The sequence below is a fragment of the Xyrauchen texanus genome, chromosome 50 (assembly GCF_025860055.1).
Source record: "Xyrauchen texanus isolate HMW12.3.18 chromosome 50, RBS_HiC_50CHRs, whole genome shotgun sequence".
NCBI classification, from domain to species: Eukaryota; Metazoa; Chordata; class Actinopteri; order Cypriniformes; family Catostomidae; genus Xyrauchen; species Xyrauchen texanus.
In genome coordinates this window covers 3809082-3832709 of record NC_068325.1, presented here as the reverse complement: position 1 = coordinate 3832709, position 23628 = coordinate 3809082, and the positions used below count along the sequence as shown (strand labels likewise).

The 23628-nt window shown below is 37.1% G+C and overlaps 2 protein-coding genes across 3 annotated transcripts; both read left to right on the top strand.

Annotated features, from left to right (window-relative positions):
• Positions 1 to 123: 123 nt before the first annotated feature.
• On the top strand, positions 124 to 4817 carry polr2h (RNA polymerase II, I and III subunit H). 2 transcript variants are annotated; one of them, XM_052124240.1, is made up of 6 exons: positions 124 to 253; positions 1232 to 1354; positions 1445 to 1528; positions 1608 to 1701; positions 2186 to 2269; positions 3936 to 4817. In XM_052124240.1, exons 2-6 carry the CDS (start codon positions 1282 to 1284, stop codon positions 4051 to 4053), a joined length of 453 nt encoding a protein of 150 aa, XP_051980200.1. In that variant the 5' UTR covers positions 124 to 253; positions 1232 to 1281; the 3' UTR covers positions 4054 to 4817. The 2 variants fall into 2 exon arrangements, with proteins under 2 accessions (XP_051980200.1, XP_051980201.1); XM_052124241.1 differs by having other exon boundaries at positions 128 to 258.
• A 720-nt stretch (positions 4818 to 5537) lies between these two features.
• On the top strand, positions 5538 to 23386 carry mfsd8l1 (major facilitator superfamily domain containing 8-like 1). The gene is made up of 13 exons (XM_052123565.1): positions 5538 to 5924; positions 11491 to 11676; positions 11789 to 11851; positions 11926 to 12045; positions 13113 to 13192; positions 13289 to 13607; positions 16117 to 16190; positions 16284 to 16497; positions 16584 to 16706; positions 16836 to 16966; positions 17902 to 17988; positions 19021 to 19054; positions 19196 to 23386. The coding sequence occupies exons 1-11, from the start codon at positions 5849 to 5851 to the stop codon at positions 17980 to 17982; spliced, it is 1467 nt and encodes a 488-aa protein (XP_051979525.1). The 5' UTR covers positions 5538 to 5848; the 3' UTR covers positions 17983 to 17988; positions 19021 to 19054; positions 19196 to 23386.
• Positions 23387 to 23628: the final 242 nt, after the last annotated feature.

Sequence of the window (23628 nt, the reverse complement as noted above, 5' to 3'; positions counted from 1 at the left end):
TCTTTATGTATATTTAAACTTAAAACGACATAATTTATACGAAATATGAGCAGACTCATTTTTACTTTGCTGTTAATATATTTTATTTTGTTCATATGACCCGGATATAATAGGAAGTCACGTGGTCGGAGAAACAGCACATTGTCGGGCGGCATGATTCATATTTGTGTTGAATTAGGAGTATCTAGTTTATTTTCACGCCTGTTAATTCTCTTATTTTAACTGAAACAATATTGCACACGATATACATTGGGTAAAGTATGTGACTTTTGATCAGATTGTTTGTTTTAATGTTGCTTCAAACAACGATAGTAGTTGCTGTAGTTCTTATTAGTATTTAGGTTGCATGAAGCTAGTATGGACAGATCATAACTATTATTGACCCTTGTGCTTCAATTAACTCAGAGGTCCAAAATGTCAGTGTCAAAAAACTGCCATAATAATATTATAATTTAATATTATTTTCCAATTTCAATGAGTTCATTTTTTTAAACCAATATCAGTCCTGATCATAACTACCAAATATTCGTTAATTTTCTGGATTTTAACCCTAATGCCCGTTTGTTTATATAATGCCACTGTCGTTTTTTATGAATATATGTATTCTAAGGGGATTCTATTTTGGGTGTGTTATTACTGTCTGGGATATGTCAATGATTAACAACAATGTTGATTTTGATGCATTATTATTTTTTGTGCAGTGTCAGATAAAAAAAATACATAATTGCACTGTTGTTGTTTTTACACACACACAGACACACATTTCTCAATATACACACACAAAACATACTCTGACATCCATACCAACGCACCCACACGATTTTAGCTGCATCATTTATTCAATCAGTGTTCTATAATACAGGAAAATTAAAATAGGCAAAAAGCATGTATTTGCTCCATAGGCTAAACATGAAAAATGGTGGAAAATCTAACAAATATAGATTTTGAAGGAAGGGCTGGGTAACGAAAGCATAACATCATAGAAATCATATTTTTATGCTTTAATGGCACTAGGATCAAATATTGACACAAGGTCCTGAGTGTAACTTTTGTGTACACAGTGTATTATAGATGCATTATAGCATCTGAGGTTGAACTATCACCCCCCACACACACACACACACAAATACACACCTTATGCTACATTTATTTTGTTGCCAAAAATTATCAAAAGACAAATATGTCCCGAAGGTCGCACAAGGGTTAACTGTTCTCGTTTTTGTTTTGGCAGCATACTAACACACCACCAGTTTCAGAGTTTATTGCTCAGTTCCTGCAGAAATGGCTGGAATTCTGTTTGAGGATATCTTTGATGTAAAGGATATTGATCCAGATGGGAAAAAGTTTGACAGAGGTGAGCTGATGGTACTTAACATACTTGAATCATTGAACTAAACAATAATAAAGATCAATGAAAGGACCCTAACCCTCTTTTTGTTGCTAGTATCTCGTCTTCACTGTGAAAGTGAGTCTTTCAAAATGGACCTCATTCTTGATGTTAACATTCAGATTTATCCTGTTGATCTTGGTAAGTCATTCCAGTTTGCTTATGGTTGACACCTCAATGGGTTTTGTTGGTCTTGTATTGATGTTTCATCATCACTTAGGTGACAAGTTCAGATTGGTGATAGCCAGCACATTGTACGAGGATGGAACTCCAGATGATGGGGAATACAACCCTCAAGATGATAGACCATCCAGGTAATGTGGGACGTCTTTTAATGAATGAATATGAAAGAATAGGAGTTCCACTGTGTTTAATACAATGTACGCTCAATTTACAGCATTTTTGGCATAATTTTATGACTCATCCCTCGTATGTTTTTGTAGAAACATCAAAAATTGCGAATCCAGTAATGAACCTACAATAGAAGTAAATTGGGCCAGTCCATAAAGGTAAAAATACAGGTTGTTTTAAAAGTATAGCCACCGGACGTAAACATTATATGTGGTAACACGATTTTAGTGTGATAAAATTGCTTACTAACCTTTTTTGTGCAAAGTTATATCCAATAATAACAACGTTGCCATGATTACAATGGCGGTAAACCCTGTGATTGATTTTATTGCCCTAAAACATGAACGTTTATGGACTGGCCCCTTTCACTTCAATTTTAAGCAACATCCTGTAACTGCGTAGATTTTTGTAGAATTTTTGATGTCGTCTTTTTTTTTTGTTTTACAGGGCTGATCAGTTTGATTATGTCATGTATGGTAAGGTTTATAGGATCGAAGGTGATGAGACCTCAACAGAAGCAGCCACACGCTTGTGAGTGCCCTTTTATTCACTTTTATTCTTCCATCTATAGAGAATGAGTAGTTGTCCTATAGGGTGATTCTCACAAAACCTGTTAAGAAAATGTCCTGGTCATATTTGACTCTAAAATGAAAAGAAACAAATAAGAAATTACATTTTGCATATAGAAAACCAAAATCACTTATTTTTAGGGACATTCAATTCTTTTACATTCTAACATAATTTTTAAGACAATTGCACATATTTTAGTCCCCAGTTCTCATTATTGCAATGCAAAAAAGGATCATCATTTTGATATTCTCATTACAGCAATGTGACATTTTTGTATTTACTTATTAAAATTAATTACTAATCCATCCATCCATCTTCAACCACTTATCCGAAGTCGGGTTGCTGGGGCAGCTGCTCCAGCAGGGGGCCCCAAACTTCCCTATCCCGAGCCACATTAACCAGCTCTGACTGGGGGACCCCGAGGCGTTCCCAGGCCAGTGTGGAGATGTAATCTCTCCATCTAATCCTGGGTCTTCCCCAAGGCCTCGTCCCAGCTGGACGTGCCTGAAACACCTCCCTAGGGAGGCGGCCAGGGGGAATCCTTACCAGATGCCCAAACCACCTCAACTGACTCCTTTCGACGCAAAGGAGCAGCAGCTCTACTCCAAGCTCCTCACGGATGACTGAGCTCCTCACCCTATCTCTAAGGGAGAAGCCTGCCACCCTTCTGAGGAAGCCCATTTCGGCCGCTTGTACTCGCGACCTAGTTCTTTCGGTCATGACCCAGCCTTCATGACCATAGGTGAGGGTAGGAACAAAAATTGACCGTTAGATCGAGAGCTTTGCCTTCCGGCTCAGCTCTCTTTTCGTGACAACGGTGCGATAGAGCGAGTGCAATACCGCCCCCACTGCCCCGATTCTCCGGCCAACCTCCCGCTCCATTGTCCCCTCACTCGTGAACAAGACCCCGAGGTACTTGAACTCCTTCACTTGGGGCAATACCTCCTTCCCTACCTGGAGTGGTGGACACTGGTGGTCAGGGAAGCCGTCCGACTAAAGAAAGAGGCCTTCCGGGATTTGTTGTCCCGGAGGTCTCCGGAGGCAGTTGCAAGGTACCGACAGGCCCGAAGGGCTGCGGTCTCGACCGTGAGGGAGGCAAAGCAGTGGGTGTGGGAAAAGTTCAGAGAAGCCATGGAGAAGGACTTTCGGTCCGCACCAAAGTGCTTCTGGAAAACCGTCCGCCACCTTAGGAGGGGGAAATGGGGAACCATCCAAGCTGTATACAGCAAAGATGGGACGCTGTTGACCTCAACCGAGGAGGTTATTGGGGCGGTGGAAGGAACATTTTGAAGAACTCCTAAATCCCAACACACCCTCTATGCTATGAATTATTAATAATTATTTAAATTTAAAGTATTTATATAATTAAAAAAAATCTATTAAAAAAACTGTATTTGCATAACTGCTGATTTGAATTAAGAAAATCAGTGTACATTAGCATATCTTTTATTGTAATGCAGTAAAAAACATGAAAAAGTATGTGAAGCCTTTGTAATGAACTTTTTTTTATAATAATTTATTATCCAATTTGTTTTTTATTAATTGCTATTATAACACTTTATAATCCCAGTGGACAAGTTGCCACATTGATGATGTAATATATGAATGAAAATGCATCTCTGCACAGATCCGCATATGTGTCTTATGGAGGCCTGCTGATGCGACTTCAAGGGGATGCCAATAATTTGCATGGATTTGAAGTTGACTCCAGAGTCTATCTATTAATGAAGAAACTTGCTTTCTGAAGAAGCAACATCTTGCTCTCCACACTTGTGCTGATTGTTTTCCCTCCTGTGGAACTTTTAGGGACGTTCACTTCGGAGAACTGAGGAAACATTTGAAAATAACATCTTTTATAAGAATAGCATAGCTTTCCTTTAACAAGAGAGTGACATTGCTGAGAACATCTGGAAATGATCTCAAAATATTTGGGAATATATGCTTAAATTAAGTGTTTATGTGACTGCTCAATTGTTGAACTGTTTCTTTCATTGCTTCCAGTGCCTGTGCACTGTTGACCAAGAAATGTACATTAGTTTCTGGAATCACATACATGTAATGTTACCTCTATGGAAGTTGATTTTCTTTTAAACCATTTCTCAGTAAATGAGTTTTGTTTGTTTGTTCTATGGGGTCTATAGTAATGAGCTTTTAGAGGCAGTTTTCAGCATTCTGTATAGCTGTGACATAATATGTAGAATGGTGTCCTTCACCGTAATTGGTCAGAACTGCTGAAATATATTTTTCTGTATCACTAATCTGTTGCTCCACTGCTGGGTACTTCTATTATGAGGAAGAAGCAAATATGTAGAAGTACATCCCAGCTCAGATGGAAATCAAATTTAAACTGTATGAAAGCGCCAGTGTGAGGCTCATAATGGAAATCACAAGACAAAATAATTAGCAGTGGCACAAGCTTGCGGGACCTTAATAAATAGTTGTTATTATCAATGTATTTGTATACTGCCACAAATAAGTACACAACATCATTGCCAATACAGAATCATAATTTGTCTATTTTGCTGCATTTTTTCACACACACACACACACACACATATATATATATATATATACACACACATATTACAATTTTAAAATAATATAATTGGACTATAAATATATTATACATGTATTACTATATAATATATTTCAGTATTTTAATACATTTATATATGTTTATGAAAGTTATTCATATATATAAATTTTATTTAATACAAATAATAAACAATATGGACTATAAAACAGAGATAGTCTATGTAATATTTTGAGTATATTACATTTTGAAATACTCATAATCAGATTACAGTTACTTATATGTATTTTACAATTTTTTTATGTCGATTCACAAATACAGTATAACCGGTCTGATCTGTTACTACACATTGAATTGTCCGAAGGACATTTTAATTGCCTTTTTTACATCACTAAAAAAATAGCAAGGAAAACACACAAAAATCACATAAAAAAGTTTTTTAACTTTACATTTAAGCAATATTATGTCAAAATGGTACAAGCTTATCCTACTCAATGTATTTTGTAAACATTTCCAGTTTACAATTATGAAGTAATCTGCCCATCACTGTTTCGTGGATTTCTGTTTTATTTATCTGCTAGTCATTTTTTCCGAGGCTTCAATCAGTCTGAGACTTTTGAGTGTGCCTGATCGTTTCATGGCCTTTTAATTACAGCGACCGGAAGTGACGTCACACGGAGACGAGCAAAGGTGCATCCTGTCTCTGGCAGCTGTCAAAATCAGTACGTTCATATAATGCACTGTGACATGTCATCAGCTGCTTGCATTTATGAAAAATTGACTGATTTGTATAAAAGGCAATCGATTTGGCCGATTCAGCCGTGTGGTTTGATCATTCGGGATTATCAGTGCTGAAAGTGTACTTTGTTTTTCGTCAGAGTGAATGTGCTCTAGTGTGCAGAATGCTGCAGTAATTGGTGACGGTGTCCTGTGCATTACACGCAGCGGGACGCGATGAAATGGGTGAGAATCGCTGTTATAAGTTATAAATCGGGTTGACAGTGAAAATGGACTACAGACGCAAGAGAAGACTGACATTCTTCACTATAGGGCTTATCTTCTTACTGAGTGGGATTGAGTATGGTAAGAGGAGTTTGCTATGTAACAAAATATTGTCTTAATAGTGTTGTGTAACCATAAGCAATGGTGGTGTCAGATGGTAAAATCACAGTACTTTGAAAAACACTATGGTTAGGTTATGATTGTGTGATATATATATTTGAAGTGCAGTCTTCGTTTGACTATAAATCCGCCGTTTCCTGTAGTAAACATGCTGTTTCCATCCAAAATGTTTCACATTTATAAAAATTCGACTTTGTTGCGTGTTTCTATCAACAATGTAATGGGCATTATCATGATGGAGCAGCTGAATGACCTCTCCCTGCTTTGGGGACAGTTTTATTCGCAAGATTGGAGCAAGTATCTCATACTGCACTCACAGGTGCAGTATGTAAGATTCAGAAACCCTTGTTATTAATGACACCTGTGGGCCGTTAAGTGAACTGCAGCAGCTACCTGTTGCTCGCGCACCTGCACAAACTCCATAGGGACGCGAGCGAGCATCGACCAAAACAATGAGGTAAATTATAAAAAGACAACGTGATTTACTGGCATCATGCTAACACAGGGGTGGGCAACTATTTTGGTAAAGGGGCCACATTGTATTCCTTTTGAGATACAATGTTCTGCATTGATTAGGTTTTTGTATCTTTTAAGCCCAGAAATAGTGTACAAAATTTTCTGAAGTGTATCTAGGCAATTGCAGATTAGTCCCATTAGTCACAAAGTATTGTATTGCTCTACAAAGATAAAAACTGAATAAAGGCTGAGTTTATACATTTATTTTACCTCTACTTCCCTGTTAATTTATTATTCAATTATGTTTTAATAAATAAAAAAATTTAATTTATAGAACTTAAAATGTTTGTCGCAAAGCGGGCGAGTTTACTTGTTTTTTCTAAAACAATACCCGTTTACATGCTAAAAGTGTCATGATGCGTGTCTCCTCGATGGTTTGACTTTCAGCACACAACTGAATAACACGCATGACTATGATAAATTATTACTGTAAGAGTTAGATTAACATACAGGTGTGAAGGGACTTTAACCTTTATAAATTGGAGTGGTGGTGGTGTAGTGGGCTAAAGCACATAACTGTTAATCAGAAGGTTGTTGGTTTGATTCCCACAGCCACCACCATTGTGTCCTTGAGCAAGGCACTTAACTCCAGGTTGCTCCGGGGGGATTGTCCCTGTAATAAGTGCACTGTAAGTCGCTTTGGATAAAAGCGTCTGCCAAATGCATAAATGTAAATAAATGTAAATGTAAATAAATTACACAAATAAAAAATACATATACATATTTGTCTCTGGCTTGGTTTTGCTCGCATGTCAGTGATGCCGAGATCTACTTTTATATTTAGTTTAATTGCACTTGAACTGCAAATTAGCATCAAACATCACAAGCAGCCTCAAGAATGGACACAGAGTAGCCGTATAACACTTTTCTTTGAGCAGAATATTGCAGTACAGATCGCAAAGTTTGTTCAAAGGGGAATGCGAGAGATAGAAAAAGCGCACTCACTGCATGGTTGCAAGATTGCACAAAAATAAGTATAACATTAGGCGGAATATTTCTTTCGGAGTATAGATCTCAAACTGAGGGTGTTTAGTCTCTTAGCTGGCAACCCTGAGAATGTTAAACGCTTATGGAGATGCGTTAGGTCCCAATACAAGTTAACTGAAATATCCAATAAAAAAAAACCGCTTTTACGATAAATGTGCCACGGGCCACATTAAACCATGTGGAGGGCCTGATCCGGCCCGCGGGCTGTATGTTGCCCATATCTGTGCTAACAAATGAGGTAGCATAATTAAAATTACACCATTATGATTGTTTTACTACAAACTTTGAGTCTGTATATTATACAGGTGAAACTCGAAAAATTAGAATATCGTGCAAAAGTTCATTAATTTCAGTAATTCAACTTAAAAGGTGAAACTAATATATTATATAGACTCATTACAAGCAAAGTAAGATATTTCAAGCCTTTATTTGATATCATTTTGATGATTATGGCTTACAGCTTATGAAAACCCCAAATTCAGAATCTCAGAAAATTAGAATATTACATGAAATCAATAAAAAAAAAGGATTTTAAATACAGAAATGTCGGCCCTCTGAAAAGTATAATCATGCATATGTACTCAGTACTTGGTTTGGGCCCCTTTTGCATTAATTACTGCCTCAATGCGGCGTGGCATGGATGCTATCAGCCTGTGGCACTGCTGAGGTGTTATGGAAGACCAAGATGCTTCAATAGCGGCCTTCAGCTCTTCTGCATTGTTTGGTCTCATGTCTCTCATCTTTCTCTTAGCAATGCCCCATAGATTCTCTATGGGGTTCAGGTCAGGCGAGTTTGCTGGCCAATCAAGCACAGTAATACCATGGTCATTGAACCAGGTTTTGGTAGTTTGGCAGTGTGGGCAGGTGCCAAGTCCTGCTGGAAAATGAAGTCAGCATCTCCATAAAGCTTGTCTGCTGAAGGAAGCATGAAGTGCTCTAAAATGTCCCAGTAGACGGCTGCGTTGACTCTGGACTTAATAAAGCACAGTGGACCAACACCAGCCGATGACATGGCTCCCCAAACCAACACAGACTGTGGAAACTTCACACTGGACTTCAAGCATCTTGGATTGTGTGCCTCTCCATTCTTCCTCCAGACTCTGGGACCTTGGTTTCCAAATGAGATGCAAAATTTGCTCTCATCAGAAAAGAGGACTTTGGACCACTGAGCAACAGACCAGTTCTTTTTTTCTTTAGCCCAGGTAAGACGTTTGACATTTGAAGCCCATGTCCAGGACCCGTCTGTGTGTGGTGGCTCTTGATGCAGTAACTCCAGCCTCAGTCCACTCCTTGTGAAGCTCCCCACACATTTGAATGGCCTTTTCCTGACAATCCTCTCCAGGCTACGGTCATCCCTGCTGCTTGTGCACCTTTTTCTTCCACACTTTTCCCTTCCACTTAACTTTCTATTAATGTGCTTTGATACAGCACTTTGAGAACATCCAACTTCTTTTGCAATTACCTTTTGAGGCTTTCCCTCCTTGTGGAGGGTGTCAATGAAGGTTTTCTGCACAACTGTCAGGTCAGCAGTCTTCCCCATGATTGTGAATTCAACTGAACCAGACTGAGAGACCATTTAAAGGCTCAGGAACCCTTTGCAGGTGTTTAGCTGATTAGAGTGTGACACTTTGAGCCTACAATACTGAACCCATTCACAATATTCTAATTTTCTGAGATTCTGAATTTGGGGTTTTCATAAGCTGTATTTGATATAATTTTGATGATTATGGCTTAAAGGCTTGAAATATCTTACTTTGCTTGTAATGAGTCTATATAATATATTAGTTTCACCTTTAAGTTGAATTACTGAAATTAATGAACTTTTGCACGATATTCTAATTTTTCGAGTTTCACCTGTAGTTGACTCTCCAGTGCTGGAACAGAGCTTAAACAAAGTGTGGATATAGGTCTGACTATGCGAGACTGTAGTTTGAATAATCACTTTTCTTTGCATGACTGCATTTATACGATAGCCTATGTCGGCGTTAGCTAGCTAGCTAGCCAGATTTATCAATAGCTGTTAGCTAAATTTGGGGGATGATGACAGTAGCCGTTTATGAAATATACTGTACATTATAAATATGTTGAGACAATTCAGTATCTATGTGATTCCATCACAACTGGCATTTTGATATATCGATGCGCTATTGTTTTATAATAATAGTTACGTTACACTGTTGAGTGGAGCTTTTTACATTATCTTGAACATTGTCTAGCATTCATTTCATGTGTTATTGTAGTTTACCTTGCTGAATAATTACAGATTAACATTGACATTAACCTGACTTTTAATATAAAGAGAAGAACGTTGAAATTATTTGAAAGTTATGAAGCAAGGTAGCTCGCAATTCATCAGCGTTAGCAGGCAAGATCAAGTTAGCTAAAATGACACCGATCAATCCTTATGGCACTATATTTCACATACTTTGCAGTTATGTAAGCTTACCTGTCCAATAAGAAGAATGCCAATTCAGGGTCGGTTTTGATCCCCTAAACCGAACGAAGGTCCCTCCAGGAATCAAATGCCCTGCAGATGTTCACTCTAGTTTTCACTCAACCACGATCACGTTTCCGCTTAGCCAGACGGGATTCAGTAGATAAATGTTTTTTTGGCCTACTCTGAGTTTGTGTAGGAGTCGGTGTTGTGCTGGGAGCCTGACGTTTGCAGGATTCCATCTCTAAGATAACGTTATCTAGTGTTTCAGTTTGTCACTGTTGAATTGCGGAAGAGAAGCTACAACACCTGCACAAGATCAGTACATTTGAATATCACACCTGTGGGACAAAAACAGGACAGCAACAACAAATGCCCGAGTTACACGGGAACGCACCATCCCTCCATCAGTGCTCAGATTGTCCGCAATAGGCTGAGAGTGGCTGGACTTGAGAGGGCTTGTAGTCCTGTTGTAAGGCAGGTCCTTACCAAACGTCACCGGCAACAACGTCGCCTATGGGCACAAACTCACGTTTGCTGGATCAGACAGGACTGGCAAAAAGTGCTCTTCACTGACTAGTCTTGGTTTTGTCTCACCAGGGGTGATGGTCGGACTCAAGTTTATTGTCGAAGGAATGAGCCTGTACTCTGGAGCGGGAATGATTTGGAGCTGGAGGGTCTGTCGTGGTCTGGGGCGGTGTCTCGCAGCATCATCGGACTGAGCTTGTTGTCATTGCAGGCAATCTCAACGCATTACAGGGAAGACATCCTCCCTCATGTGGTCCCCTTCCTGCAGACTCATCCTGACATGACCCTCCAGCATGATAATGCCACCAGCCATACTGTTCGTTCTGTGCGTCATTTCCTGCAAGACATGTTCTGCCATGGCCAGCGAAGAGCCTGAAGAAAGAAAAAAAAAGAAGCAATACCATGTTAGATCTACAAAACAAAACATTACATTTAAATTTAAAACTTTAGTTATTATTCTATATTACCAATGTACACCTCCAAAATTCAGGAGGGCTGAACCATGTAATATCAATCTCTAATAAAATTACAATTTTAAGGAGTCATTTGTAAGTGACTTGAAGAGACTTGTTGGTTATATGGTCTGCTTTGGGCTATTAATTACTTGAAACTGAGAACCATTTATGTGACTCCATAATAACAAAGATCATTAAATGCATATTTGTGCTGATAATGGTAAATCAATTGTTTCTGAGTCAGACATTTGTCATGATTTCCAAAATATTTGTAAAATGTAATTTTTACATTTGATCATCTCAGAATTGCTCTTTAAGGGATTCTTGAGATTCAAAGTCCAATTGGTAAGACTTGTTCTGTCTAATCTATCCAATTATCAAGATATTAGCTAAAATACCAGTGAGGTATTACCAATACGACTGTTAAGAGTCACACAAAAAAAATCAAAGGATACAACTTTATCAAAAATACAAAAAATATGAAGACTATATATTAGACAGAATTCAATTATTCTAAAATAATTTCTCACATGCTTATATTTTAACCAAACATTTCATATATGAATATTTTTCCATTGCAGCACTGAAATAAATCTGTTGTTTTCAGCTGTGATTTTGCCCACAATATGGAGGTATCTGCAGACACTAAATGCTGCACCGTACTTCCTTGGTCTCAGCCTATCAGCATTCAGCTTTAGCGGTCTTCTCACTGGTCCTTTGTTTGGCCACTGGTCAGATCGGACACGCACCACCAAAAAGATCATCCTGTTTGCCAATCTCTTTGAGATTGTTGGTAAGTAGAAACCTGAAGATGAAAATGTTTTAAACCTCTGTTTTCTGCTAGTGAAATGGCAAACGTGTAGTTTAAGCTTCATATCTTTTTCTGTTCCCTCATCTCCCCATAGGTAATTTCATGTATTTTATGGGATACTCAAAATGGTTATTGCTCGGCAGTCGTCTGGTTGCAGGTAAGGTTGAATCTTTCTGCATGGCATAAACATTTATGGTGCTCTAGTGTGCTAACAATGGTTTACTGTTCTAGGCATCGGAACTGGTGCTGGTTCATCTATATTTGGCTTCTTGACAAGAAATACTGCGCCTGAAGATCGCTCCACCGTTTTTGCTGCTGTTATGGCCTGCCGTCAAGCAGGACTGCTCATTGGTCAGTGCTATAAAAATGATTAGGGACATACATGTAAACATATGGTCAACAAGAATGCCTTTAAGTATCAAGCCTTATCACAAACTATCCGATTGTCATAGTTTTACACTTATTTTGCTACCATTTCTTATTTCAAAATTGACACTATATGCCAAATGCAAGTTTGTTATGCTTGCCCTCCAGTTTTTTTTTTTTTTTTTTTTTTTGTAACTTTCTTTGAAATTACAAAATAATGCATGGTTGAAATAACAATGTACGTAAAGAACGATATTCCGATCCTCGTTTTATTATTGTGAGCAAACCAAATCAAAGACATCCGCAAGGGATGGATAAAGCTATTACAAGGAAGCCCAAAATAATTTCAAGAGAAAGCAAAACGATTGCAAGGGAACACAAAACTTGTTATGAGGGAATGTAAAACTTATTGAAAGGGAATGCAAAACTATTGTGAGAAACTTCAAAACTTATAGAGAGAGAATGCAAAACCCATTGCGAGGAGAACGCTAAATGATTGCAAGGGAACGCTAAACTTATTGCGAGGGAATGTGAGAGAATGCTAACCTTATTGTGAGGGAGCGCTAAACTTGCAAGAGAATGAAAAACAATTGCAAGGGAATGCAAGAGAATGCTCAACTTATTGCGAGGTAGCGCAAACCTTATTGCGATAGAATGCAAAACGTTTTGCGAGGGATTACAAAGATTGTTAAGAGTACGCAAAACTATAAGAAAACATAAAACTTATCATGAGGGATAATTTATTGAAAGGGTAATGCAAAACGTTTGGAAAGGAACACAACTATTGTGAGTGAACGCAAAACCTTTTGCAATGGAATGCAAAGCTTTTACAAGGGAACACAATATTTTCATTTTACGTTCCCTTGAAAATAGCTGAGCGAGAATGCAAAATGTATTGAGAATGCAAAACTATTGTCCTCTAAGGGGCTCAGAAAAATGCAGTTTCTTGGCCGGTACCAAATATTTATAGTAAATGTTGTCAATTTATTCTTGCATTAATGACAAAGATCATTTTTGACCCTGATAACAGAACTGTATGTATTGTCTACCAGGTCCTGCATTTAATATCTTTCTCAGACTCTGTAACTTTGAGGTGGGACCTTTCATGGCGAATAAATACACGTCTCCAGGGGTAAGCTTCTCAAGAGCTACAGTAGGATGTTTGAAGCATCAGCAGATGTTTGTGAACATGCGATAAACATTAATATTGTAATATATTTTATTTCAGCTCTTCATGTGCGTCCTGTGGATCCTCCTGCAGTTCATTGTGATGTTCATGTACTGGGACATCACTCCGCAAGATGATAGACATCAGAGGAACAGTGTGGTACAGGAAGAGGTGGAGCGTGAAGAGGAAGAGGAGGAGGATGAAGAGGTCAAACCATTGGTTAGGCCTCATGAACTCACTGGGTCATATGGTACAGTCACCAGTGTCCACTCCAGAGCTGCTTCAATGGCCAATGGTGACGTGACTCACATTTCTCCTCCACCCTCACCTTCTGAAGACAGCAGCTCCAGTCCCTTAAAGAACTTCAGTGCTAGCAGAGGTAAGAGCAAAAACGACGTAGAAGTCATGTGTAGGGCTGGGTATCATTCAAAGAGTGTAATGCGTGTTAAACTTGATCAGTTACTGTCAACCTTAAAGCATTTTTAGCATCGATTTAGCTAGCTAGCTATGTATAGCCATTCATCCAAACGATATCTAATGTTACGTAGGTCCCAGTTTATAGGACTGTCACCGCGCACAGAAACGTTAATTTAACAAATACACAAGCATGTACCACTACAAGTTAGCCGATTTTGTTTGTTTGCTAAACGTTAACCTTACCTGCATTCATCAGTAGTTTTCGAGGACTCGTGTGGTGGGCATGTTAAATGAAGCTCTGTGGCCGGACGCAGAGATGATTACTGCACCGGCTCGGTCTTCTTGCAGTCGAAGACGGAGCAACTTTCTGCTCTTAAGTTGGTTCCATGCACTGTCAAGTGCTTCATCAGATTTGTCGTATTGCCGGTCTTGGCAGCAATTATCTTGTCGCAAATATTGCGCGCTGTTGGCATAGAGCCTGGTGAAATGTAGCCACGCTTTTGATCTTTCCATCTATAGGTGTTGGGACTCATACACACTAGAGCCTCACGTGTGAGCCGCGTCTCTGGGCGTAAACTAGTGTTTTTCCTTGATGCCTAAAAACAGCCAATCACCGGCACCTTTAGGGCACATCTAGCATGCTACATGCTCATCTCTGACGTTGACGAGATTAACCCCTTAGGTATCGAAATTTGGTACCGAACGACAAGACATTTTGATACTCGATAGGTTAGAGGCAATTCGGTCCGTGCCTAAAATGTGTCAGTGCCTAAAATTAATCGAACTCTATACCCAGCCCTAGTCATGTGCAGTGCGCCTTGAAAGTGGGTGGTCGCTGCAGAGCTCTTTTGCTGCAGTTTGTTTGCCTTGTAATTATTCAACACAATTTCTGCAATTATGGAGTGGTGGCGTAGTTGGCTAAAGCACTAAACTGTTAAGCAGAAGGTTGTCAGTTCGATCGCCACAGCCACCACCATTGTGTCCTTGAGCATTGCACTCAACTCCGGGTTGCTCTGGGGGGATTGTCCCTATAATACGTGCACTGTGCCACTTTGGATAAAAGCATCTGCCAAATGCATAAATTTAAATTTCAACGTTTTGTTTTCTTTTGAAATAAAACAGATTTGTTGATTCAACAGTAGCAAATTCCATTTATTACCAACCTTTGAGCTCATGGTTGACCTGTCTTTTAAGGTTCATAAGTTATTTTATTATAAATTCTCTATGAAAAATAATAAAATTTATAATAATGAGATTTTTACTTCCAGAACACAACTGTTGTGCTCCGTTATCACATGTACTACATAAATAGATAATATTTAGTATACACATTTATGGTAGGGATGGGCGATAGAAATGTGTCGAATGGTATCATTTCTATCGCAGTTATGCAAAATGTTGCCTCATAGTGAGAATGCTTGTTATGCATTTACTCAACATTTGGAAAGAAACTGGGGAAGAGCGAAAACTAAAGCACCATTACTGAGCCCCCCTATTCGTAGTTGCTGACACTGATGTCAGGAAGTGATCTTAACGAGTAAATTACCTTTTGGTTATATGATTAAATGCACCATTATCGGCTGTGCATTTTATATCTAGAATGAAAGGCTAATTCCAAATCAGATGCTTGTTGGAGTTTTCTTCAATGCAAACACTTATGTTCAACTAAAGAGCAACGTTGCTTTCTGCTTGTTTTGGAAAAACAATGCTAATAAAATAAAATATTATTTGGATAATTATTTATTATTAATAAATTGTTCATTTATAAAAAAAATTGGAAGGCACTTGTACCAATTTTGGAAAATTTTATTCTTTTTTTGAAACCAAAATTTTTTATTGAAATGAAATGAAAATATTATCAAAATAGCAAAGTGATAAAAAAAAAATATTATATCGCTCAGATAAAACATGCTTTTGAGACGTCTTAGCGCAATTACCTATTTATCAGGAAATTAGCAAATTGCAATTTTCACTCATGCCCACTTGCGATTTGCGCCTGCACGAGAATTTCACCTAGAATTAATGTTCTCATGAAAATTGGATAAGACCTGGCGCACAGTTGTGCACTCATGAAAATAGAGCCCATAGTCTGCGTGTGTTGCGTTCTTCTGAATTAATGTGTAAACCCGTTCATACACTGAAAACACCTTGTGTGTGTGTGTGTGTCTCATTATCATTCATAAAGCATGCAGCACATGCAGACTATATTTTATTTAGTTAAATTGCAGGCTTTTGTAGTTTAATAATCGCATCTAGCCACACAGCAGACTTATTATCTTGAGGAGAAATCATTCAATTTCATGGGGCTCAAGTTGTTGTATACCGTTATCGACCAAACATTTTCGTGAAATATCATGATATAATTTTTTGCTTTTATCGCCCACCCCTAATTTATGGTAATGCTAGAGGACTGGCTCCCCCAGCTGAGTCTATTTCCAAAATGTAAGAATCTAGTTGTTTTCTATTTTCAGAGTTCCTCAGAGAGGAGGTGGTTGTCCTTTTGGCAGCTCAGTTCATCACACTGTTTAATCAGACTGCTCTGGAGGTAAACACACATACGCAAATATGTATAGCATACATGCATGCATACATATATATGCATTGTGTAATATTGCGTTTTATAATATTCCCCATGCAGACTATGGTGACTCCTCTGACACAGAAGTTCTTTAACTTTGGTGAGTTGGAGAACAGTATCATGTACTGTGTGTGTGGTGTGGAGGTGATCGCCGGTTTTTTCTTTGTACGTTGGCTGAGCAAGCGTGTGGCGGAGCGAGTGGTGCTGGCCGTTGGACTCATCCTCTGCAATATCTCATGTGTCTGGTGCCTAATATTTCTGGCCAATCCACAGGGTATGGACAGGCACTAATGATTTATAATTCTAGCATGTGGCAAGCTGTAAAACCACTCCCAAATGAACTTCTTTTTGTTGGCTTAGGTGGATTTGCATGGCAACTGGCGGAGTTCATCATTGGGGTTTTCCTTCAGGTCCTGGGCCTCCCTTTTGTGGCGGTCGCCCAGGTGTCTCTGTTCTCAAAAATAACTTCAGAGAAGACACAAGGTCAGTGCTAAGAACATTATTGTAAGAAATGCATACATTTAGATATATTGATTTTGCATAAACTGGCAGATTTTAACTCTGAATACTGTATCTCACAAAAATGCGAAAATAAGGATTCAATGTTGTCAGGATTCAGCCAGGGAATTCGTCGTTCTGTCGGAGGTCTGGCCACCATTTTTGGGCCTCTCTGGGCAGGCGGGTTGACCTCTAACCTGTATGTGATGCTAGGGGTGATGATGGGTCTACTTGCACTGCTTACTGTGAGTATAGCACACGTGTTTGTTTGGAGCATGCTCTATTTGTACATGAAATAAGTGTTTGTTTGCAAATGTCATATTTATTTATTTTTGGTCCATAATGTTAGTCAAGGTTTTTTTTTGTGTCATGTAGTTGGTTCATGATGATCTTCCACTACTTTATGCAAATATGCAGATGTGAGTCCAGTTTAACATGCTCAATGTGTGTTTTTGTGTTGCTGTGGCAGTAACAAACCTCAGTACTCAAGGGGGCAATAGAGTTCCCTTAAAAAGTCTGTGCCATTAAACCGGATGTGTTATTCAAACAACTTGCGATTTTAAACATACCCTCCGGAATATTCTCTTCAAACTGTTACTCCGCCATGACAGTAGTTAAGTTGAAAGAAAAAACTTAACGCTTTTCACATTACTGTGAATCACATTCACATTAATGTCCGCTGTAACAGCCCTTGTGGTGATGTTGAGAATGCAGCGTGTACTTGCATTGTGTTGTGAATTATGATTTGACTAATTTTGGAAGTTTGCTTTAAAGTAAGCTTACCCTCTGGAGTTTACTTGTAAACAAACAAGTTATGTTAAATTCATTCTTGAGGTCTAACAAACATGTGGAATGCAGTTCTGCCACCATTAATGGTATGAAATGTATATCGTGATAAATATTGAACAATATGAACAAAATACTGTGCTTATTATTTTTAACCATATTGCCCTGCACAAAATCAAGCTTGCTTAGCTCGAAGCATCTGCGTTCACATACTTGTGTGTAGTATGTTTCGACCTTTTGAATTATAAAGGCCATTTTATTCCTACTGTCCACTTAACATGTGAAATGAGTCACCGTGTGGTGTTGTAAAGATTTTAAAACATTGTTTTAGAATACATTTGAATATTTATTTATTTTTTGTTCCCCAATGACTCCTTTTGTGAATGTTCGACAGGTCATGATGGTGGTCTCTTATGAGCGTCTGGTGGAACCCGTTACAATAGACAATCCAACAGGCTCCGAATCGGAGGAATGACATGAGGTAATCACTTAATATGATTTGGCCTGCTGCTGTATCATAGCAGCCTTAAATTATTGGCAGTGAGTAAGATCATTATTGACTCATTCTATGTGTGCATTCAGTATTCATATTATGTAGCTAGAACATACTTGGCCTATTCAGTGGAACTGTTGATAGTAGCAGGGGTATGTTCAGAATGGAATGCGACTCTTCATTGTACGGGTGTTTCTTCAACTTCAGGTTCTTCTATGACCCAGGAGTTGATTTATTATTTTTAATTTAAATGAAAAGACTTCATTTTTTCTTTTTGTTATATGAAGGTCATGTTAAAACTGAATTGGAAACTTTTTACTAGGTCCACAGCATTATTTGTGGTACATTTCAAATGCCAAGAACAGAAAGATGAAGCTGCATTGGGCACAGGCTCACCAAAACTGGACAGTTAAAGAATAGATTAATATAGTCTGGTCTGATGAATGTCGATTTCTACTGAGATACACAAATGGTGGCCCCACAGCAGCTTCAGCTTTCTGTTCTTGGCTGACAGAATTGGAACCCGACGTGGTCTTCTGCTGATGTAGCCCATCTGCCTCAAGGTTCAACATGTTGTGCAATCTGAGATGCTATTCTGCTCACTACAATTGTACAGAGTGGTTATCTGAGTTTCTGTAGCCTTTCTGTCAGCTCAAACCAGTCTGGCCATTCTCTGTTGACCTCTCTCATGACAAGACATTTCCGTCCACAGAACTGCCACTCATTGTTTTTTTTTTTGTTTTTTTTGGTTTAGTTTTTTGCACCATTCAGAGTAAACTCTAGAGACTGTTGCATGTGAAAATCCCAGGAGTCAGCAGTTCCAGAAATACTCAAACCAGCCCATCTGGCAACAACAATCATGCCACGGTCCAAATCACTGAGATGATAATTTTCCCCCATTTTGATGTTTGATGTGAACATTAACTGAAGCTCCTGACCCGTATCAGCATGATTTTATGCAATGCATTGCTGCCACATGAACAAACGGCTAATTCTTTAACATTGTTCTTTTGTTTTTAGGTTTGATGAGATCTAGAATGTGCCATTGTAAGTGGTAAGAGTGGAGCTCTCACACTGTTTTAATGGATCGTTTGACTCCAATAAAATGTTTTGGAGCCTGTCTAGGGTCTGGTCTATAATACAGGTTTATTAATGTATATTCCACCAAACTACAACCAGTGATTTTGAACTGTAGATTTAACACGTGACACTGAATGGAGACCAGGAGCAGCCTGAATCCAAAATATCAAGTGTGATTCAGCTAGACTACCTTGCCTAAACAACAAAAGGAAACAAAGCGAAAAAGAAGGTAATGTCTTTTTGATCATCAAAAAGACTGGTAAATTTGAATAAATGTACATTCCTACTACATTTCCTGTGGGAATTCCAGTAGATCATACATTTTATGAGTGATTACTGATATAATAAGCCACATTGAGAGGAAAATTCCATTCATGTGTGCCATGATGTTTATATATTTAAGAGAATAATAAAATAAGCTTAGTTCGACAACTATAAATGTGTTCTATTATGCTAATTGGTTAATTCATAAAACTTGATTAATGATTACTGATGTTTATTTGAAACATTGAACTTCATATGGGTCATTTCAGGAGTTACTAAACATCTGGGTATAGCCTTGTAAACTACACATTATTTATCATTACTAATCTTAAGCCTAACACTAAAGAGTCTATATTCGTTGTGTAAAGAACCTTAACATAATGTACAGATATCAACTGTGTTGAATAATGTACAGATTTTGCCCTGAGTCTTCTCTTTACTGTTGTACATGAAACTGGTGTTTAGCAGGTAGAATTCAATGAAGCTGTCAGCGGAGGACATGTGAGGCGTCTATTTCTCAAACTAGAGACTCTGATGTACTTATCCTCTTGTTTAGTTGTACATCTGGCCTTCCACATCTCTTTCTGTTCTTTTTAGAGCCAGTTGTCCTTTATCTTTGAAGACTGTAGTGTACACCTTTTGAATTAAATCTTCAAGTATTTGTATAGCCTTCATTCCTCAAAACAGTGACTAGTTTCTAGAGAAAGCGGTTTCTTTTTGCCATTTTTGACCTGATATTGACCTTCAGTCTATTGCATACTGTGGCAATTCAAAAACAAACACAAAGACAATGTTAAGCTTCATTTAATTAACCAAATAGCTTTCAACTGTGTTTGATATAATGGCAAGTGATTTTTCAAGTACCAAATGATCAATTTAGCATGATTACTCAAGAATAAGGTGTAGGAATCTAGTCAAATATTGATGATGCTGTTTTTTACATCAGTGATGTCCTGACCATACTTTGTGATCAGTTGAATGTCACTTTGGTGAATTAAAGTACCAATTTCCTTCCCAAACAGCAAAATCTGTACATTATTCCAAACTTTTGGCCACCAGTGCAAGTCTGAACTTAAACACAATTTCATATTTTAATATTATTTGATTAAAAGAAAGATTAATATTTCCTCTTTTTAATAACATTGTAGTCAAATGGATTTTAAGTGCATCCCGCAAATACAATGAGACATTTTGGTAGATTTATTTTTTATTATTATTCTATATAACCCATTATATAATTATGATTAACTGGGACATACAATTTTACTGATATTCAAAATAAATAATTTTCATATAAATGGGAAACACTTTACAATGAGGTTCTATTCGTAAACATTAATTAAACGCATTAATATTAGTGAACACAATAGCTTACATGAGTAAACAATAAAAACAACTTTTACATCCTTTTTAATTTGTATTTATACATATACGAATACATATTAAAATTTTGATATGTTCATTTTATGCATTCAACCTTTTTTATATAAATAAATATATATATATATATTTGATTTATAAATACATTTTTTATTAAATATTTCTAAGTTTACTAATTAATTGTATTTATTATGTTAAATTAATCAGATGTTTTTAAATATATGTAGTTTATAATTTAATCAAGATTGAAAAAAAAAAAAAAAAGATTGTTTGGTCTTAGTTCATGATACGCATATCTATTTAATATGCATTAAAGGGACAGTTCACCCAAAAATGACAATTCTGTCATCATTTACTCACCCTCATGCCATCCTAGATGTGTATGACTTTCTTTCTTCTGCAGAACACAAAGATTCTAAGAATATTTCAGCTCTTTATGTCCATACAATGAACCAGAACTTTGAAAGCTCCAAAAAGGACATAAAGACAGCTTAAAAGTAATCCATATGACTGCAGTGGTTTAATCTGTTTTATGAAGTGTAGGTGAGATCAATATTAAGTCCTTTTTATTTATTTTTTTGGTTTAAATTCTCATAGAATGTTAAACGCCAGAAAACAAAAGAAGAAAGTGAAAATGGAGATTTATAGTAAAAATGGACTTGAATATGAATCTGTTTCTCACCCATCCCTATCATATCACTTCTGAAGATATGGATTAACCACTTTAGTCTTATGGATTACTTTTATGCAGCCTTTGTGTGCTTTTTGGAGCTTCAACGTTCTGGCCACCATTCATTTGTATTGTATGGAGCTTAGATATTTTTCTAAGAATATTCATTTGTGTTCTGCAGAAGAAAGTCATACACATCTGTAGTCATACACATGAGGGTGAGTAAATGATGACAGAATTGTCATTTTGGGGTGAACTATCCCTTTAACTAACGTTAACAAATAGAAGCATATTATAAAGTGTTACCAATAAATAAAAGGTTTTATTCTAAAGTTTACTTTTCATTACACACTAACTTTAGTCAAATCTATCCAATAATGTGACAAAATTCTGTGTGGTGTTAATAGTATCAGGGGTTAGTCATGGGTACACACACACACACACACACACACACACACACACACGACACACAAATGACTGATGAGAAAGACCCATATCACCACTAATAATAGACTGTTAAACCAAACTCTTAAGGCTCTAATCTATGATTATATTTCTGCTGGGAACTTGCATATGATGGGTTTTCTTTACATATTTTATCTGTCCATTTTCATAATGCTGAAAATAGTTTTTATTTATATGAGCAAATATATAATGGGCTGCAATACAGCAGTGCATTTACTTTACACAAGAGGGGGCCCTTAACCCACTTAAAACAGAATGCAGCATGTGTGAATGTTGAGCACAGATACAAACATTCATTGGCGACACAACAATGACTGACAAATTGAATATAATTGTATTGAAAGCTTTTTTTTTTTTCTTGTCTGTTCTAGTAAAATTGTAAAATGCGAGTGATAGTTGGTTACTGAATATTAAACTTTAGTCACACTACAATGCATTATTGAGGTGATTCTAGTTTTACACTGCTTAAACACTTTGTTCATTTTTATAGCAGAAGTGTTTTGTCCTTTTAGTATTTTCTTGATTCATTCATAATTATTTCATATTTCATGTAAGTGTAATTGTACATGTGCACTTAGTGTGTTTGACAGCCATATGTTGATATGTGATACCAAAGTCTGATTTACAGATTCTTTTGTTGTTGTGCAATTATCAATACATTGCCAGTGTTATTCAACATAATACTGAATTTTGAAATGCTTGAATTATAGTTTCTCGACTGCTTCCTGATTTCTTTATTTTATTTGTCACTCTTGATGTTTTAAAATCTTTTTTTACATTCAATTTGTTTAGTGGGACGATTTGTCCAAAATGAGGTTTATCCAAACCTCATAAAAGTGATTGAATTCAGAAATGTATGATACCATGTTACTCCAAGAAACTACCTTGATATTACCATAGTTCTATGTTTTGTTAGATAGTCTTGCTGCATTATCTGCCTAATGCTTTAACACATGATCAGAAAACAAGACATCTGTTTAGCCGTATTCTTATTTATATTGGACATGGGATCCGTGTTGGCCAGGAAAATTCCAAGTTTGACTCGTCTCTCCATTAGAGATCTTTTTGAGGTGCGTTTGACAAAGACAGACAGGAGTTGATGTACTACTTGGTTTGCGGTGGTTTCCGTTATGTTACTCTCCCATGAAGCTTATTTTTACCCCTCTCAATAAATCTTTCTTCATAAACTGTGACCTTTAGCTGAGACAGTAAACCATATTTTAGGGTCCTTTGTGACTTTACATTGTCGCTTGGATAAATGTTGGCAGGACGGGTACATCTGATTCACCTCCATTTAAAGATTATGAACATATTTTTATTATTATTCTTTTTTTTTTGTTTGTTTGTTTTTTTTGTATCTCTTTACAATGTTGGTAATTTAATTTTGGAATGTAAAAATAAGATTTTATTTATTTTTTTCTCACTCTGGTTCCTTTTAATGTAATATGAGGTTTTGGTTTGACATTAAGTTGAATAAAATTAACATTTTATATCAGTAGAGTGTGGTTTATAAGTCTGAGACCACTAGTGAAAATGCTTCCATTATGCATTTTTGTAACTAATTACAAAAGTTGTTTACAAATAATATTGTCTGTATAATAATTTGAATAATAAATGTATAGAGCATTTTCATGGCCAGTGTCACATTTGCTTATTCACTTATCACTGTGTCTAGTGACCTATTTTTTTTTTTTTTTTTTGTGATGGTTAATTTTCAGAGTAATGGATCATTAATAAATATTAGGCAAATATAGTTCTCACTTTAGACT